The sequence below is a fragment of the Merops nubicus genome, unplaced genomic scaffold, assembly GCF_000691845.1.
Source record: "Merops nubicus isolate BGI_N331 unplaced genomic scaffold, ASM69184v1 scaffold20409, whole genome shotgun sequence".
NCBI lineage: Eukaryota > Metazoa > Chordata > Aves > Coraciiformes > Meropidae > Merops > Merops nubicus.
Genome location: NW_008633305.1, coordinates 26401 through 45966, shown reverse-complemented (window position 1 = coordinate 45966; position 19566 = coordinate 26401). Strand labels below are relative to the sequence as shown.

The 19566-nt window shown below is 40.0% G+C and overlaps 1 protein-coding gene across 1 annotated transcript in view; it reads left to right on the top strand.

Moving 5' to 3' along the window:
• The window catches only part of LOC103780533 (suppressor of tumorigenicity 7 protein homolog), a 55895-nt gene that overhangs the window by 30480 nt on the left and 5849 nt on the right, over positions 1-19566 (top strand). Inside the window, exons 8-11 of the mRNA XM_008948222.1 lie at positions 1323-1395; positions 2934-3036; positions 12802-12952; positions 17615-17707. Coding sequence (XP_008946470.1) covers positions 1323-1395; positions 2934-3036; positions 12802-12952; positions 17615-17707 — 420 coding nt within the window. The remainder of the gene's footprint in view (positions 1-1322; positions 1396-2933; positions 3037-12801; positions 12953-17614; positions 17708-19566) is intronic.

Here is a 19566-nt window from a genome sequence, read left to right as displayed (position 1 = left end):
GGTTTAACAGACAGGTTTTCCAGAGTGCCTCAGTCATTCTGGCAGCGTTTTCCATCTAACACAACGTTCTGCTTGGTTGCTTAGTTGTTAATAAGTGAAGGATGGTGACTGCTGAGATATGACTTGCTTTTCTTCTTTAAGTCCTTTTCGGAGCCTTGTCGTGCAAGGCAGTAGCATTCAGTAAATCACCACTTTCTCTTAACCCTGAATTTACCAAGTTCTATAGTAATTTTATCTTTCTAATCAACTTCAATGACAAACTGGGGGATAGATAGCTTCTTGGAACAATAGTCAGGTTGGCTGCCCTTTTACAGTAGGCCTGCCCCAGTGGCTCGTGTTTACTATGTCATGTATTTGCTGTTTACTACAGGAAGCTATAATACTGCAGTGTGCACAAGTGTTTGTAGGATCCAGCCTTTGATGTGGGTTGATTTTTTGTTTCTTTGGGGTTGTTTTTTTTTGTTGTTGTTTGTTTGTTTGTTTGTTTCATTTAGCTTTAATTTTTTCAGTCACTATATAATATGAGTCTGCCAGGTAAACTACTGGCAGTCTGGCAGTCACTTCTCTGTAACAGTGGGAACAAATCTATAACTCTTGTCTGTTAAGCAGCATTTATCTTTACCTTTTGGATGCTTTGTGCCAATCTGCTGATAGAGAACAGACATAAATTAAGTTGAACTAAGGTGTTAAGTCAGGTTTATGGCTCCTTTGTGTCACTGTAACAGTATAAAATGGCCAGAGACTGGTGAATATTTTGATCCATGTCCTTAAGAAGGAAAACCTTATTTTACTGTTGATCTTTAACTGCAATAAATCTAATGGTTGTTTTTCTTGCAAGTCAAATCCATTATTACTCACATAGCTGTCTTAACTTGTATAGCTGCCACATATTTGTATTAGACAACTGCTTCTGAGTGAAAACAAGAAAAGTGAATAAGATAGCCCTCAGCTATTAATTAGATGTTTTGTGAACTATGGAAAAATTTGTGTATTCCAGGTTACTTATACATTTATGTATGAAGCAATGAATTCCTCCATTATGTCTCTGTCATGTCACTGTTTGAATTAGTTTTCTAATGAACCCTGTTGCTGCTTAAATACCAGTTCCAGCAATAATTAACACAGGTTTTAAAGCCTGTATATTGGGTGGAAATTTAAAATTCCACGTAACATGGGAATACAAGTCGCAAGATCAGAAAGAATTTTGAATTCATGTGGTAATTTTGTGTATGCCATGTGTACTCCAAAGTGTAAGCCTAACACTTTTCTTTCTGCTGGCTTCTAAATTTTCAGATATTTACTTTTTTCTTTCTTTTCAACAGATATAAGCTTACCAAAATCAGCAACAATATGTTACACAGCTGCATTGCTCAAAGCCAGAGCTGTCTCTGACAAGTAAGTGCATAAGAACCACTGTCCAGCAAAATTCCTGATTTAATTCAAGATAATCTTAGCTGAGCCCACACCCTAACAATCTGCTGGGTTAGCAGGAGAATTCAGTCCTGCAGTAAATTCATAAAATTACTTTATATGTAAGAAAAATTTGCAGTGATCAAACACTGCACTTTGAATATTACAGAAGAAGAAAAGAAGTAGCATAAATTCAATTCTTTTTTCAGTTATATGTATACTGTCTGGGTGAGCTTTGGCTTCCTAGATAGTATAAAGAAGATGCAACTAAAAGGTGTTGTGTGGCCGAACCTCTTCAACTTTGTATAAATCTGACCACAAAAAGGTAATAAATAAATGTGGATGCACTGGTACCAATGTCATTTTACAAGTGCTGTCAGAAGACTGTTCATCTAACTAAAAAGTGGCAGGTGATTTTAGCATTACTATGTCAGGGATTCTGAGAGGTAGGTGGCATACATATTTTTAGAGACACAAATACCTACTCATTCCTGTAATGGTTTTCTCTTGGGTCTTAACCTTCCAAGGTGCTGAGCACATCTGCTTGATGCCTGTCGACTTGAGAGCGCTGGCCCGCTCTGAAGGAGTGCTCAGCTCCTTGTGAGATGCAGCTCCAAAATCCCAATTCTGCTCTCAGATGCCTTCACACAAATCCCAGGCAGAGTTGTGTCTGTGCACCTGAGGGTCGAATGCCTCCCTAAAGTTGGAAAGCAAGTAGAGTGGAAAGCCATTTTCTTGACTGACGTCCTGACAGTTTTTGCTTTTAAAGTGTATGTACACAGCAAGATCTAAGTAATTTTCTTTCATTCTTTTTATCCTGTAGATCGCCAGTACCTACTGCAACATCTTTCCTCCCTACACAGCGACTCCAGCTTGGGAGGGCAGGGCTAAGGTTGTCACAGCTTTCCCTGTGGTGTCTGCCTGCCAAGTACAGCTCTGGAGTTAGCCGTGGGGTGTGAGGTGAGAAAGAGATTGCATGGTCTGGTTTTTTATTCACTGGGGCAGATGATTTGCCCACAGTTTGGGCATGCTACCCTCAATGGTGCTGCGGCCAGTAGACCACCCGCTACTGCTGCTGCATCGTGCTTCCATCCCAACCTGACCCAGGGGCATTGGGTTGGGACCTCCTTAAAACCTCCCCAAACCTGTTTTTAATAGAAACCCTCCAGCAATAATTTGGCATTGTTTTTTTTTTTATTTTTTTGCTTTTCTTTTTCAGAAACTTCAGCCTTGAATATGCCCCTTAGCAGGGTACCTAGAGCAAATTTAGATTAGTGACAGAGAAAGGACTGTTTGGAACTGACTTCCTGCCACAGTTAGATGCAAACATGCTTTCCACTTCTGCTGGGATTTTCATTGGCCTTGGTGTAATAGATCACTCAGAGTTTCCACTTGCTATGGGAGTTTGGAGAGCATAGGAAATTGACTCAGTTTTGTTACATGGGCCCGTGTTCTAGATTCTTCTTCTAGCTTTTTCTTGCTAGCATTTCTGACCTAATGTGTTCGTTTCTTTGCTTTTGTAGATTTTCTCCAGAGGCTGCCTCAAGGCGAGGGCTGAGTACTGCAGAGATGAATGCCGTAGAAGCTATCCACAGAGCAGTAGAATTTAATCCACATGTACCAAAAGTGAGTATTCAGAGAGCATTGTTGTAGCTTTAACACTGCTGAGGACCTAACTCATGATTTATGTGTTAGATTAAAGAGTGATGTTGTGGAAAAGGGAGCAAACAATGGGAAGAGAAGGCAGTGTCTTCTGCTCTGGACCATGCAATTTGAAATTTTAGCTGAACTGAGTCCTCTATGTGAGCAACAGTTACATGGTGGATTGCAGTAGCAGACACCACCAAATGCTACGCTGTAGCACAGAACCATACATACAGACAGGCTATTTACAAAACAACCATTAAAGATCTTCTAGTCCAAAATAGCGTGTTTTGTTTGTTTGATGATTACATGTAAGAACATGTTTTTGGTGTGCCGTACAAAAGAACCTATGTTTGGAGTTCATAGTGTGCTTCATACAAGTTACATTAGTAAATCCTTATGCAGCACCCAGTCCTTAAGTTCTGAGAATGCAAAGCTCAAAGATGAAGAATTTCTGAGAACTACAAAGTAAGAAAAGGGATTTATGTTCTAATTCCCTAATCCCTTCTCTAGATACATATCTCAGCAGTACAAATCTTGCCCAGGGGCTACTAAAGGCTAATGTATTTCATTATTTCATCACCTGATACTCTGTTCAGGTTGTAAGTTCATTGTAAAGGCAAACTAGAGGCAGATGCATTTTGGCCCTTTGAGATCTGCCTCTGAACCTCACCCTACAAACCTCTAGAGCAGTATTGCCCTTTGAAAATAAGCAGCCTCTAATGGAGAGCAGAAGACTGGTGTGTGTTAATGTAGGGAGCCTATTCATTAGGTACAGCTGAACACCAAGTCTAGTCAAGATAAACCCAAAAACTCTCCCATATGTAAACGTGGAATGCAGAAAGTTAATTCTCATGCATTGCAGGAATTAAATATTTTCACTGCGAGTTCTATCTGTGATGCCAACCACGAAATAGCATGGTTGAGCTATCTGAAGGCTGGGCTGCTTGATTAATAAAATCATCCCGACTTTCTCTACAGGCGGTGGAAAGAAGGAACTGTCTTAGACATCTTGAGATAGACTTTCCTTCTGAGGTGACTATTTAAAGGTGACCTATTAAAGGAGAAGCTATTTTCCAGTAAAAGCTTGATTTTTAGACAACAAGATTTGGATGAGATGAGTCGCTTTGTATTATTAGCTGATCTTCTATTTTTGTGCCAAGCTGTAAAATGAAAATATTAAATGAAGTTAGGTTCCAGGACTGCTTTTGTGGAACTCTGTTTACTTTCTTCCACCTCAGTGGTTCTTGCACCAACACAACCATTGATATTTCTCTTCCGCCTGGTTGCCTGTTTAACTCTCTATTTCAGTCTTGTTGCAGGTGAAGCTTTCTGAATGTTTAACTGAAGTCCAGTTAAGAGTATTCTATTGCTGTGTTAAACATTAGATATCTTGCCAAGCAGAAGTAGCAGTTCAGCCTGTCATGAGCAGTCCTTGGAGCCTGTTCCATTTTCCTCACTCACCTCGTTGTTTTTGATAATTCTTCCCATCTAAAGCTTTTCTAGCAGTTTGTGTACTAATGATTTCATGAATTAACCCATACAGTTCCCCTCCTCTTTAAATGAACAGCTTTGCAGTTACTTCTCTCATCACTGGATCACTTGGTTCAGAGGTGGGGTCTTTTTACTCTGAATCATTTTTGTTAGTCTAGCCATTTCTGGGGCTGGTGCATTCACTGTTCAGGGACAGAGATCACTGGCCAGTGACTTCCACTTCTGTACATGCCCCTAATGTCTGTTCTGCTCTCATCTCCATGCTGCTCTGCACTGCCATGAAACCAAGGCTGTCTTCATTTTTGCTCAGAGAAATGCTTGTTCTTTTTCTGCTTATACTTAAGAGCTTGCTCTTCTTTGCTTTGACTTCCTTTGAAAAATCTGCCTTACTGGAAGTTGTGGCAATTGCTGCATAGCTTCTGCACTTCCAGACCTCCCAAGTATCAAGAACTATAGATCAGTACTTTCATTCATCACTTGTGGACTCCTTCTCAGGAGCCAGCTTCTGCTTAGGTGGCTGTTCAGTGCAAGGCTGAATCTCCTTTCTGACAAGTATCCCCATATGTGAAATGCAGATTTTTTAAATTATTGTTGATACTTTGGATTTGAAGATATTCCAGTCCTCTTCCTCACTTAAGTTCCTGAGCTTTTCAATTGGTTCACATTGTTAATTGATTCCCTCAGTTTTTCAAAATCTGTTGTTTTGAAATTGAAAACCTTTGGGATACATATAAATGATCAGCGTAACAGTGTAGTAACAGGAGCAGACTCTAGGGTTTTTTTTTAGTTCTTGTTTTAACATTAAAACACTGTAGCCTAATACAGAATAATATGCAGCACTGGTGATTTCACACCTAATCTTTCTGCTATTAGCTGAAGTATATTAAGGTGGCAAAAATACGTTTTTGCATATAATTTTATGCACAGTATGGATATTACACCTCAATTTCCATTCAATTATGATTGAAGTCATATCCAATTTGTTCTTAAAGAAATGGAGATAAGTTCTAGCAAGCAGCATCAGAAGAAATCTAACAGTGCCACAAAAGTAATATGTCTTCAAAGCTTCTTTAGGATTTAAACACTAATGAATATCGTGTTCAGACTGAGGAAGAAATAAATTACAAAGGTGACAAATTATTTAAAGCATTTGCAAAGTTCCCAGCAGAAGCCTGCAAGCAGGGGACTGCACTATTAAAGAGGAGAGAAAAAGGTTTGATATGTTTCTGATTTTCTCAAAAGGAGATTTTACAGTTTTCAGCGCAAATCATTAACATTCAGAATTATCACATAACAAGATTTTTACTGGATTTACATTTTAAAGGCATTTAACTGGAAATAGCAGATTTTTGTTAATGACATTCTGAGACAGGGAATGCAGGGAGGAGCACGCTCTGAGCACACTGAGAGGTGCTGCTGAGCTGGATTTAGGAAGAAAGGAGACCTGATGTCCTGTTGTGACCTGCAGGTTTGTGTAGAATAACCATGGGATTCTTACAATGCTACTTACTGTTTTTTCCCTAGGAGGTTCTGGCCAGATTGCAGTCCAGTGTTCCATAGTGCTGTTGCAGAGGTCAGATACTGGTTTTACACTCTCTTTTGAATATAATCTAAAGTTGTAGGGACTCTTTAAGAAGAAGTAGTTTAAAAGTCCCAGATTTCCATCTTTACATAAAAGTGAGAAACCCTGCAAAAACACCTGCCTTCCACAGAGAAACCAGCGTGTGTGCATCGTTCTGGGTGTCTTCTCAGTATGGAATCATGACGAGGCTGGGACCCTCTTTCATTGATTCTAGATGACTGTGCATCACCTTGGGTTTTATTTTCTGTGTGCACAAAAATGCCTTTTGCAGAGAGCTTTTACAGATATGGCTGACAGTTTTTCTTCAGGCAGCCACCCTTTCAGCAAATAACATTCTTTTGACACAGGTCTCTTATTACATTTTTGAGTGAATATCAGTGACGATTTAATTCCCAAACATCAGACCATTAAGTGTCAGGCATAGGTGATAAATTCCCATTGTTTTTGGAATATGGTGGAATCAAGGTATGACATGTGGAGGTACCAGAATTTGGTTTAAGTGAACAAAGGCAATACAGAGCTCAGATCACTGCAGAAATCAGGGCAGCTGTCCTGGCTGTGCTGTTTCTGGAAGGTGACCTGTGCAGAGTGAGGCCAGCTCAGGTGTGTCACCTGTGATCTCCTTCTTGTCTGCAGTGAAAATGGAACCACTGTCAAACTGACATCTCATTCTGAAGAGATCTTACCTGTAAAAAGGTTTCTGTGCTTGAAATTGGCTCCAGTTTTTAAACGGTACCAGAAAAGTATCTGGAAAAAGATACTACATTTGTCTACAGTTTGTCTTGTTTTTTACTGAAACGACTCAGCTACAACAAATCGGAGTTTTATACTTTGGCAGAGATTTCTATGTAAAAAGAAAGCACTTCACCATGCAGAGTGTTTTCAGAGTTCTTTTTGTAGTAGATTGAAGTTGACGGTACAGCAGGAAAAAAGAAAAAAGTAAAGAGTTGTGGATTTCACCATGAGAGGAATCACAAGAAATTGTATCACTTGTTTGTGAAGCTTTGTCTGATTTTTTTTTTCCCCAACAGTATTTGTCTTCCATGACAGTCCATGGACTAGTATCCTTTTGTTTCAGTGTAGCACCATGTACTGTGGAGTTTGGGTCCCAAGGAAATGTGCAGACACTGACAACACGATGCTCAAAAATTTAAGACTTAAACAAAAAGGTTTTTATTGCCACTGAAGCAGTTGGGGTATCACTGTAATTCCAGAGGGTTTTGTGTGGAAAAGAGAGTAGTGCATCCTGTGTCATGGAGAGTGTACAATGTTATTTGTTTATTGTGTTTGGAGCTTCCCCATTCATATGTAATGCAGCTATCCCAATTTAATGCTGTTACTGCAGATGTTTCTGGACTTCCCTCAACTGTGGAACACCCTGTCTGAATTGATTTGCAAAACTCCCTCCCTGAATTCAAACTCCTGCTGGAAAGCCCCCCCTCTTTTCTGTGATCTGTGAGACATGAGCTATTCAGTAAAGTCAAAGGGAAGAGAAAACAGCTCATGGCCCATGTATCCAATTGTTAAAAGTGAGTCAAAAGTATGCTCTGCACACAGTTGTATGTGTTTGCTCTGTAAGGCAGGAGCTGAGTGGATTTAAAGAGAGTACCTGCTGATGTGTGCTGCATTTGAGTTCTACAACTTAAATATTGATACTATTTTCAGAAATTAAAATTATGTATGTAAACAGTTTCTTTAAAGGATGTAACCAACCACTGACTTAAACATTTTTAAAGATTTATCTCCATTTTCCCTTTGCAATTTCTTACTTTTTTTTTTAATAATGGTGTCTGTCAGTATGCTTGTGTGGTTTCTAGTAAGTTGTAGTTGCTAACAGAAACAAATAATGCAAACAAATTCATATACCAGATGGGAAATAAATCTGTTCTGCACACCCCATGATATTACAGAGAAACTATTCCAGACATGTTTAAGAGAGTTTTTAACTGTTCAGTGAGACAGTGATTTGTTTTTGTGTCTCCAGCAAGAAGGCCAAACTTCTTAATTACCATCAGTCCAATGAGAACTTGTAGGGTGACCTAAAAGTGGCTTTTCTGGGCATGTAGAAACCAGTGTTTTGAAACTGTTTTAAGCTTGTGCTGTTCATCCCTCTGGGAGGAGAGGAGTTCCTGTTCAAACAATGTGAAATTCTCATATTCTGGCCTGGAGGGATGCTGTCACAGGTGCAGGATTGACTGTTGCCTATTTGTGGCCTGAGCTGTAATTTCAGAGGCAAATTGCACAGTTGAGGAAAAGAAGGAAGCCTGCCTGAGATAGGTTGATTTATTTTAGGAAAGGGCCCTGAAGTAGCTCATTAATGTGGAATGTTAAAAGCACTCCCAGCAGAGGAGAATTAGTAGCCAGAATGCTGTCAATATTATCAAATAAATAATGTACATTCAGTCAGTTCAAGGGAGGGAAGTATAAACTCCACCATATTGCACTTCATGTGTGCAAGGTCCACTGTCAACCCCAAATGCTTGTTAACAGGCATAGTCACATGTGTACAGAGTGGCTGTAACTGAGCAGTGGCTGTGACGATGTCAGAACCATCCCAGAAGCCCTCTGCGGAAGCACATGAAAAATACTGTTACCTTTGTTGTAACTCCTAAAATATAGGCTTTTGCCAGGGAAAAGTTTGGGGTGAAAGAAGAGAGAGACCAGAAAAACAAAACAGAAAACAAACAAAAAAAAAAGCAAGCCAAAACAATACAGGGGAGATAGACTGACTGAGCCATCTGTTGAGGATTGAAACCATTGCACAGCCTTAGTGTTCACTGATAATTTGGTAAAGACTAGGTCATTCTGGCTGAAATTTTCTAAACTGGCTTTTCGGAGCCGATTCCTTTGTTAAAGTAACATGAAAAGCCCAGATGGTGATGACATGCTGTTTTCTGGTCTAGTACAACTTCTCCATTCATCACTGAACAGTGAATGCAATTGGAGATGTGCCGGGCTTGCCATCTCCATTTTGATGGCTAGGTCTTTGCTAAGTTTCTCACTTAGCCTGTTATTTGACTGTCCCTCTGAAGTGGAGCCATGCTTGAGTTCAGAGCCCTGTCAGGGTGACAGAGGGCTCCAGTCTCCCCTGGAGAAGCCTGGTTGTGGCTGAAGCTGGGAGGATGCTGCTATGTCAGGAGCTGCAGTTAACAGGGAGTTTGTCAAGAGGTGTAGGTGGTTGTGAAGCCGGATGGAGTTTATAGTGGTGTGTATTTTAGTGGTATGGTAGGATCTTGTGCCCATGTTAGACCTGTAACAACAAGGGCTGTGCCGTGGACTGAAGCCTTTGGAAATCTTGAGCTATAAGTAGTCAGATTCCTACCCTAAAGTCTTTCATGGCTGAAGAGAAGAACATACCTGTCTAGTGTAGTATCTTGATTAAGTGCAATAGCAGCCTCTTGGAAACTACAGTCAGATGTCTTTGGCTGACTTTTTGGAAGATCTGGAAATATTTGTTGCATGCAGAAGTCCATCAGGACTGTGATTCACATGTTATATGGGCAGCATGAGGACTGCAGCTTATTGGATATTTTTTGAAATAAAGATTTTTTTCATTTAATTTCATTTCACTGGAATTTGTCTGCATGTCTAATCCAAAATGTTTCAGGGAGGTTGTGTAGATTTCAGGGACAACCTGCTAAAAACCCAGCAGACTGCTGGGACTCCGTCCTGCTTGTCTGCTTATCTGGGTGCCAATAGCCTGCAGTTACCATAAAAAGGGGTTGCCCTTGGCTGTGCTGTCTCCAAGTGGACCCTAAACCCTGTCAGTGAAACCTCCAGGACTCCTGAACTCTGCTTGAAAATATAGCAGTGCACAAATTTATATCATATTCTGGGACATCAAAACCATCTTAATCTTCATGGACAGTCATATCTCTTCTTCAATAATAATCAAGGTCTCCTTACAGCTAGGTAGCTTTTTGGTACCTGTCACTCCTGTCTAGAGAAGTGAAACAGACTGAGGCCTTCAAGTGACGTCTCACAGAGCAGACTTGCCATTTCTTTGATTAGCTCTGTTCTGTACTTGTAGAATTTGATCTTTATGTTTCTGAAAGTGCCTGATGAGAACTGTACAGAGTGTTCCAGACGAGGTCTCTCTGGGCTGTGTACAATTATGGAAATGTCTCCAGAATAAATTTGACAGCTTGTATGCCCAGAAGGTGCGGCTGACCTTTGTGCATAAACCAAAAACTATTATGAGGCCCAAATGGCAATTGAGCCATCCATCAACTTAGTGTGTGGGTCTTCTTGAATATGGCCAAGCCAGATTATGGACTTTTTGTTTGGGAAAGTAGCTGTGCTGCAGGAATGAGGGAGGACTCTCACATTTTTGATATGAGGAGCTTTTAGAATAGTTTTTTCTTCCTGAAACTGAGAAAAAATGTAGGCTGAAAAGTCAACAAAACTGAGGGAGGGCTAAGAATGATTTGCAAGTGTCAAGATATATCCTTCCATCTGTTGTTTCCACTTTATATGTTTTCAGTCACTGATAACAAGCAATCTATAAGAACCAAAATGTTTTCATCTCTGTGCTTCTAGAAATATGATATTCCTTCCTGGTTTTTCTTTTCCTACAAATAGTGATATGGCTTTGGATTGTTTGGGAGTTTTCCCCTTTGCTTAAAATATCTAAATACTGAGAACTTAGTTTCTCATTTACTTTTGCAAAAAATGGGGAAATAAGAATTATCTTCTGAATTAATAAAACAGATAGAAACCTGCAACTCTTGCAGCTGCATTCCATTCTGCTCAACACATGTAATGTGTGTTTTTAAAACAGTGGCACATTCATTAGAGCAGTGAATAAGGATGTTTGCTGTATCTCTGTATGTCTGGCAGCTCCATCCCTCTTGTCAGCTCTTTATTCTGGTCTCTCTGTTGCTTTTAATCCACTGTGCAGCCTACTAAATTGCAGCTTCCTCCATTAATTCACCCGCTCTTCATCTCTATCAGACTTCTGAAAGGCTTCAGAAAAAATCCAAGTATGACACTTATTGTTTCCACTGCTAATTCAGTTTCTCCTCCCCTTTAATACCATTACCTGCAACAGAAACATGCATGTTTTCTCAATCCTCTTTGAAGTATTTATCTGTTTCTCATGACTGACAGTTCTCTGCTTTAATCCTGACCTCTTCCAATCTTTCACCTGTTTGCTAGCTCCTTTCAGACTCCTTCGGGTGAAAAGGTGACTAGCCCTAGGATGCCCTCCATGACATCATTCTGTTGGTACTTGTTTCTCTCTGACCTTTCCTCTTCCTTTCCCCAAGGCTGATTCTCAGTTCTTGTTTATTTCTTTTGCCCTCTTTTCTGCATCATCTCATCCCGTTCCCAAAAGTCAGTGTTTAACAGGAGCTGTGGAAGGTTAACACCACCCAAGCCTCTGTGTCTGGAGTCTAGTATCAGGTTGCCTTCTTGTGGGTGCTTGTGTGGAGTTGTTGTCAGTCCCTGAATTTTGCAGTCCTTTTCCTTTCAGAGCAGTGCATAAGCAGGGGGTAGGATGAGGGGGCTGCACCTTCTCTCTTTTTGGCAGTGGTTAACCATAACTTTCCTTTCCCAACCTTGTGTTAGGGCCTGACGGCCTGCTGCCCGCCTTTTGTGTTCCCTTAAATAGTCCCATGGGGAGAACGTTTGCTCTTGGGTGTCCTTGAAGAGAGTGCCGGTTTCCCAGCGCGGTTGAAGAGCGGCGAGGGCACAGCTGGGAAACGTGGCACTTCTCAAAGGAGACCGGACAAGCAGCCGTCATCTCTGGCTGTCACTCCTTGCCTCGTAAAACGTGCCACCAAGGGGTGTATCCTTCCCCTCCGCTGTGCCTTACCCCTTCACTAAACGGAATGTAGTAACACCAGTGATGAGTTCGTGTCTGCTGAACTGGTGGTGTCCTGTTCATGTGCTGGGGAAGGAGGAAGAATCACCTGCTGGAATAACCTGCAGGACCTCTGTCTTCTTCTGTGGCACAAATCCTCCATACGTTTCATCTGCTTCTGTTGTGAGGATCCAGTTGTGGGGAATTGGCTTGTGGGTTTAGGCAGCAGCACTTTCCATTTTCATACCATTTGCAGCAACTATTTCAAATACCAAGCTTAAAACATCCAGTATTTTTTTCTGGAAATGAGGTGTTGGGCACATATTTTTGTGACTTATCTTTTTTCACTTTATAACTGGTTGGTCCCTGCTTAGGTGGCTAGCCAAATTGCATCTTCGTAGACCTGGCAGCCAGTGGATGGCAATGCAGTGACATGAGCTGTGTGCAGTCCGAGTGCTGTGTGTTTCTGTATAGGAAGACTGCCTGCATCAAACTGCCTCATGTCTTCTTCATTTTACCATAAACACATTAATTAAAAAGCTCTTGTAATTAGATTCTCTTTTCTGCTTTGAGCCCTTTTTTTCTGATCCTCTGGTAAGAGAGACATCTCATTTTGAAGTTCTTTTTAGTCTCCCTACTACAGCTGAAGAGCAGAACATTAACCATCTGTCAGCATATCTTAGTCTTTGAGAATAATTCAATAATTATCTTCAAGTGCAGTTGGTGATGTTACACATTTGATGAAACACTTATGAAGAAAAGTACTTTAGGGAAATAGACCTTTCAGTGTGCATTGTAGAATTGCAGGCAGCTTTTCATGGTTTTTTTATTACCTCTGAAATAATTGTGCTCTGCTTTTTTATTGCAGTATCTACTAGAAATGAAAAGCTTAATTCTGCCCCCTGAACATATTCTGAAGAGAGGGGACAGTGAAGCAATAGCATATGCTTTCTTTCATCTTCAGCACTGGAAGAGAGTAGAGGGGGCATTGAATCTCTTACACTGTACATGGGAAGGCAGTAAGTAATTATCTTTCTTACAGAGAAGCTAATATAATGTTTTTATTAAATGCCATGAGAAAAATAACAGCTTTTTGTGAAGTATACTATGTGGGAATTTTGGAGGTCTGTTATATCCACACCAGCATTGAAATATTTGCAATTCAAACTGAAAATGCAAACTCCATTTAATGAGAAAAAGGGTTCTGAACTCTTGGATTGTGTTCTCTGTGCAATACTGAACAAAATTTCCCATCTTCTTTGAGATATATTTTCTCACTCATAAGGGGATGGGAACAGGTGGCGCAGAGAAGCTGTGGATGCCCCATCGTTGGAAGTGTTCAGGGCTGGGTTGGACAGGGCTCTGAGCAACCTCATCTAGTTAAAGACATCACTACTCACTGCAGGGGAGTTGGACTAAGTGACCTTTAAAGGTCTTTTCCAGCCCAAGGCATTTTATGATTCTGTAAGTGTATAATAATAACTTGATAATGGGAAAATATGAAACTAATATTAAGTGGTAATAAGTAATATTAAGTTAATATAAAAGAATACAGTATTTTATGACTTTTTTTTAAATTGACAAACTTGAGTGAATCCAGCAGAGGATTACTAAGATGTGTAGGGGACTGGACCATGTGAAGTAGGAAAAGGGACCTGGATTTATTCAACTTGGAAAGGACTTCTGGTAGGTGCAGGGGGCATCCAGTTGCTGATTTCTGCCGCTCAGTGGAGAGACGATACAGAAGACTGAGTCAGAGTCTTTGCAGAATGGCACAACAGGACAAGATGCAAAATACACAAGTTTGAACACGAGAAATTTCCTCTAGACAAAGAAAATTCTTTTCAGAATGACAATAGTGATGCTCTGGAAGAGGTTGCTGATGGCTTGTGGGATGTCCATCCCTGGGGATACTCAGAACTCAGCTGGACGTGGCTCTAAGCAACCAGAACCTACCTTTGAAGATGACCTTGCTTTAAGTAGAATGTTGGACTCCAGAGGTCATACACTAATGTTCTAACCTATCTTATCCTGTCTTTGAGATGTGAGTTGTTTGTTTTTCTTTTTTTTCACAGAGAGAATTAAAAAGCACCATTTAAAGTGGGCCTTTTTTAATGCAGATTTTTCTTTATGTATTTTCTATTTCCTTTTCTGCTCTGCTTTGTTCTGTTCTCTTTCACTCTCTCTGTATGTGATTAAACCACCTTTTTTTTCTCTCCATTTGCTGTTCTCATTTAGCTTTATAAGAAAAGATAGTTTGTCACCATGATAATTCCTGCAGAAATGCTCTTAATTATAAGAAATGCATTATTGTAAAAATTACTTATTGTCTCAGTTACTATATGAAATGGCCTGAACTTGCCCAATTTGCAATGTAGGCTCCCTGAGGAAGCAATGGCTTTATTTCTAGGTGTATAGAACACCTTGCTCAGTAATCCATGGCACTGCCACCTGGGGCTTGCTCTGCTGCATTATTCTCTGTCCTACCTGTATGTTCTTTCCCTGTTTTTTCTCCCAGCCAATTATTTTCTCTGTTGTAGCTTCCTTACTGGTAGCTTATTTTCAGTGGTTTGCTTTTACGTAGTGTTTCTTCTCTTCCAGATGCTTGCAGAAGTCCTTTAGCCCAAGGCTCATTGTCCCATCCTTATGGAGCAGTATTTTGCAGGGAATCCTGAACAGACCTTCTTTTGCTTTGTCAGGCTGAGGAGTCCCTAAGGGGTTGTTTACAAGGACTAGCTTTTGGCACAGGAGACTCACTTAGGAAATCTAGTCATCTGTGCCTGAAGGCAGTGTAGGACATTCCCATCTAACTACATTAACTGGTTCCTTATTACCTCCACAGCAGTCTGAATATGTACTTTATTAGCTAATATTTGCATAGTGGCCTGTAGAGACGTAAATGAGTATTGTTGCCTAACATTTAACGAAAAATCTGTAGCTGAGCAGTGCACCAGTCCTCAAGAATTTTGTTCAGATGTTGCTCATGCATAAAGACTCTCATGGATTTTAGTAGTTTCACCAGTATCTAGTCCAGTAATCATAACTTTTGGTCCGTATTTTTGTCTGGGCAATATTCGTTATAGATACAGTGACTATTTATGACACTCATGTCTTCTACTTGCAAAAGGCTTCCTTGGTGTCTCTGTGCAATTGTAAGTTAAAACCAGTGGAAACCTGAAAGAAAAATTTAATGGAATTAAATACTAGTTCTAACCAACAATCTATATACAGCACATGGTCACTTGCCCTCACTTTCTTTCTAGGTATTCATGTACTTGCCATGTCTTTAAAGTGTATGATTCTGTAAGTGTGCTTAAATAACCACAGGTCTCACTTCAGTAGCTTGTGTGTGGGAATTTAATGCCTACATGTACACACTATTCAGTTCTGACCTTGTGGGAATTAGGCAGAATTAAGTATGGTAAGTCTGTCACTTGGGGGGTACATTTGGAGTGCTTTTGAGAAGAATAAGGTCACTCCTAATTAAGACTGCCTCTAACAAAATTTATGCAGAAATGTCTTTGTGATATTTTAATCTCTGATATTCTCACAGTGTTTTTCCAAAATTGCATTCAACAGTTGAGAAAAGTGAGGTTATAAAAATAACAGGCAACACTGAACTGGATTGTTGGTTGTTCCCACTCGGTCTTCATTCAATCCGTCAGAGTACAAGTACATAGTACAACTGGAGAAGCCCAGGTGACACCACGTGAAACATTGCCCTGGGCTTGATCCGGGTGCTCTGTACAGCATCTGCCATTTCAAGTGGGACCAAATTTCAAGAGTCTGAGGTGCTTGCTCGTCATTGTTGGTTTCTAAACTTGTGTCCTATTTCCTGTTGTTTGCATTAAGAAGAAGAACCTAGCGGAGAGGTTCTGGGCTGCTGTGGTAGCTCTTACGGCGAGCACACGGTTGAATGGCAGACTGCCTGTGTGCTACCTGAACTGGTTAGTGTCAAATAGGATCAGAGAATACTGCAAGATAAGGCAGAGAAGCACCTACGTAACCATACTGATACAGATAAACCAGAGCTCTTTATTCCATGGCTAATAGCATTGCTAAATAAACTGAATTGCTGTAAATATTCCATTTTTGGTCTCATGTCAAAGACAACTGGTTAAATTCAGCAAAATCTATTCATCTTTTGCATGTTTTATAAAAGCAGCCCCTTTTTTATTTTGATTAGAAACTTAATACTTAAAGACTACTGTGGTTTAGAGTCAGGCAGAAGAGATATTGTCTGTTTAAATACTAAGCCAAAGAGGAAGGAAAAACTTGTATTAGTGATTTTGAAGTAATAAGCATCGAACATCCCTCCACATCATGTTTTTGTACAGACAATCAAGTTTGTTGCATGTGAAGATCGAATAAGGCTTGGGATATTGTATTTGTACTTGGCTTTTTGGCATGCTGCAGAGAGAGAGGGGTTAGCACTGGAAGAGTGTTACAGCTTAGGCTGGTTTACAATCTTTGAGGATTTGTGCCTTCTGTACTACTTCTTTCAACATAGTAATCAAGAATAAATACACCCGTATAATTGCACAGAAAATACAACTGCCATGATTTCAAATGCAGCGTGCACAACTGAAAATATTGGGATATTGTGTATTTTAAACCAGTTCCTCTCTTGCCTTGTGAGCAAGAGATAATGGAGTGTTACTGTGTGGTGGTGGGCTGTACCTGACATCTAAAATATACAGTGCTTCTAGGACATCTGTTGAGGAAAATATTGCTTCAGTGACTGATGTTCATAGGAGAAGTGAGAATAACATGCTGATGACATTTTAACACTGAGAATAATATATAGGATAATGGAAAAGGATTCCTTGATTGCAAAGCTATAATTCAGTCAAGTATTCTGATGTTTCCATAAACCACACTCAGATGGCCTATGATGTCATCGCCTTCCAGATTTAGTAATCCATTTCTCTCCCTCTCTATTATTATCTTCAATTTTAAAAATGCATAAGAATGTTTATTATTTAATCTGTGAGCTGAAGATTTATATTGGAAACCTGACTTGATCTGCTGCATTTAAAAAGAATGCATGTGAGGGACCTGGTTTTAATAATTCAGTATTAGTCTTTGATTGCCAAGTATAAAACGAAAAAACGTCAGTGTTGGAAAACTGCTTCTCTGGGCTTGAGTCATCAGAGTTACCTGTTTGCTGGAGTGTGATGAGAGAAAACGAGTGTACTGTTTTCTGTGCAAAACTTCTGTTAGGCTTGATGCACAGAGATTACAAGTACTGGTGTGAATTCACAGGCTTGGCTGGCCATTTTCGTAGGCTACACCTATTATATTAGATGCACTTCTTTTCCTTGAAATTTAAAAATTCTCCAGCCTAAAAGCCTAAGGTAAAATGTGTAAATCTGGCTATGGAATTGTAAGTACAGTGGGCTCTGATCATGCAAATATTTATGTATGTACTTAAAACGGGGTCTCACTTGACACTCGTGAAACTTCTCCCAGGAATAAAAGTAAACATAAGTGTTTGCAGGATTAAAAGCTAAATGTAGATTTGTATTTTGGCATTTCATTAAGCAATTAATATGTTGCTTATAAGCAAATATAAATGTTATACTTTGTCTGGTTTTTTTCCAGAATTGTAAATACAGTTAAGTATGTCCAGTGACTGCCACGCTCACAGTAACTTGTGCATGCCATTGTTTTCTTTTCAGCTTTCAGAATGATCCCCTATCCACTGGAAAAAGGACATCTTTTCTACCCTTACCCTATTTGTACAGAAACTGCAGATAGAGAACTACTACCATGTACGTTCAACTTTTCTCTTCTTACAGTTGATATCAAAGAATCATTTACCTGAATCTTGCAGCACCAATCTCCACTGATACCTTTTAAATTGAATGTGCTGGATTAGAATGATGGGGTTGACAGTGAGTCTCTGGAGCTCCCGTCATGCTTTCAGAGGCAGCTCCTAGTCGTAGTTCATAACAATTAGCTTCCTTTATTGTGTTGCCAGCGTAGGGACAGGGAGAGAGATTACTAAAGAGATAAAAATCAGTCAGATATTGCTATTCTCTCTTGCCAAGACAAGAAAATATGTCTGATCTTTCCTCTAGGGTAACATCCCATCAGACCAAAAGCACAGTGGCACAGCTTTGTTCGGCTTTTGTAGGCAAGCTAGCTCCTTGAATTCCAAGGCAAGATGAAACCTGCTTGAGGAGAGCTGGGTCATTAACGCAGCTGTTCCTCTGACAGGGTATGCTGGCATTTTCTGAAAAGCAGCCTTAAACATCAAGAGCAGGTTGTCATCATGTAGTGGTGTGCATGCTGTTCTGAAGAGATTGATGTGAAATTACCTCAGTCATTTATTATGTATGTTTATGGTATGTATTAGCAAAGTGCCAAGAGTGCTCTGCAAATTACAGACATAAAGTCAGATTCAGCCCTCAAGCATTAAGAGTCCAAGCTAATGAGACTTACTGCAGTGCATGCAGTGAAACACAAGAATGCAGTGGAAGAGCTGAAGCAGCCAATCTTGCAAACAATTACACTTTTATTGCACACGTTTTCTCACAGTGAGACTTTGTGTGAGCACAAGTGGAACACACACAAGTGTAGAGGGGTTTGCAGGATCAGGCAGAGGAAGCAAATACAAATTGATCCAAGGAAGGAGATTCTTCTCTCACCTTCTCCACCCTGAAGAAGGAATAAAGAGAATCCTGTTCTGGTAAGAGTAAAACAGCCTGCTTCAGGTGTGAAGGCTGATTTTGGGGGTTTTTGCACTTTGTAGTTTTGCATTCAGAACCTCTCTGGTTTAGGCTGAAGAATGTGTTGCCACTTTTTATAAGCCTACGTGAGTAGACATTAGATGAAAATAATAGAGTGAAAATCTGCTCATTGTGAGTCTCTCCTTCAGAGTACATTCTCACTGATATTACACAGAAATCCTTGGCAACTGACATTATCTCCCCACCCCATCATAATCACCGTAATTATAACAACACCTCTTAGAGTCCTCTGCTTGCTTTACACACAGGGATGCTGAGCTGGGGAGGGTGGAGTGTCAGGAGATTTAGGAACAACAAAGTCATGCAGAATAGCTCAACGTTCTTGTTTTAGATGCAAAACTAATCGTTCATGTCAAATGTTAGAAACGAAGGACTCTTTTAACAGCTTATGCAGCCAGTCATGTTCTGCTCGGGCAGTTATGGGAAATGCCTTTCACTGCAAAATCTCTTGGGCTTGAGCAGGGAAGGGTTTAACTTCCCGTGACAGAGGCAGGTCGGCTAAAGGGGGTTTGCATACCTGTCCACACCCTGTAATTGTGTGTGGTTCAGAGAGGAGTCACCTGGAATTACATCAGAACATTAAGGTCTGATAGGCTATCCAAATTAAAAATATCAATCACAAAACTTTTGCCATAACTGGGTAACAGACTGGAACGACAAGTTTCAGCATCAGTCAAAAGCAACTGCAAAAAAACTGAGCATGAGAAATCTTAGACTTATAAAATCCATGATCTGGTATCTCCCGATCTCTAAATTTAACTTAAAGCAAAGAGAAATTGCAAACTGTCTGTGTTTTTCTTTTTAAAATGATTGAATTAGCTGACCCAAAAAGCATACATACTTTTAGTATATAATATTTTAATTTAAACTGTTATGAA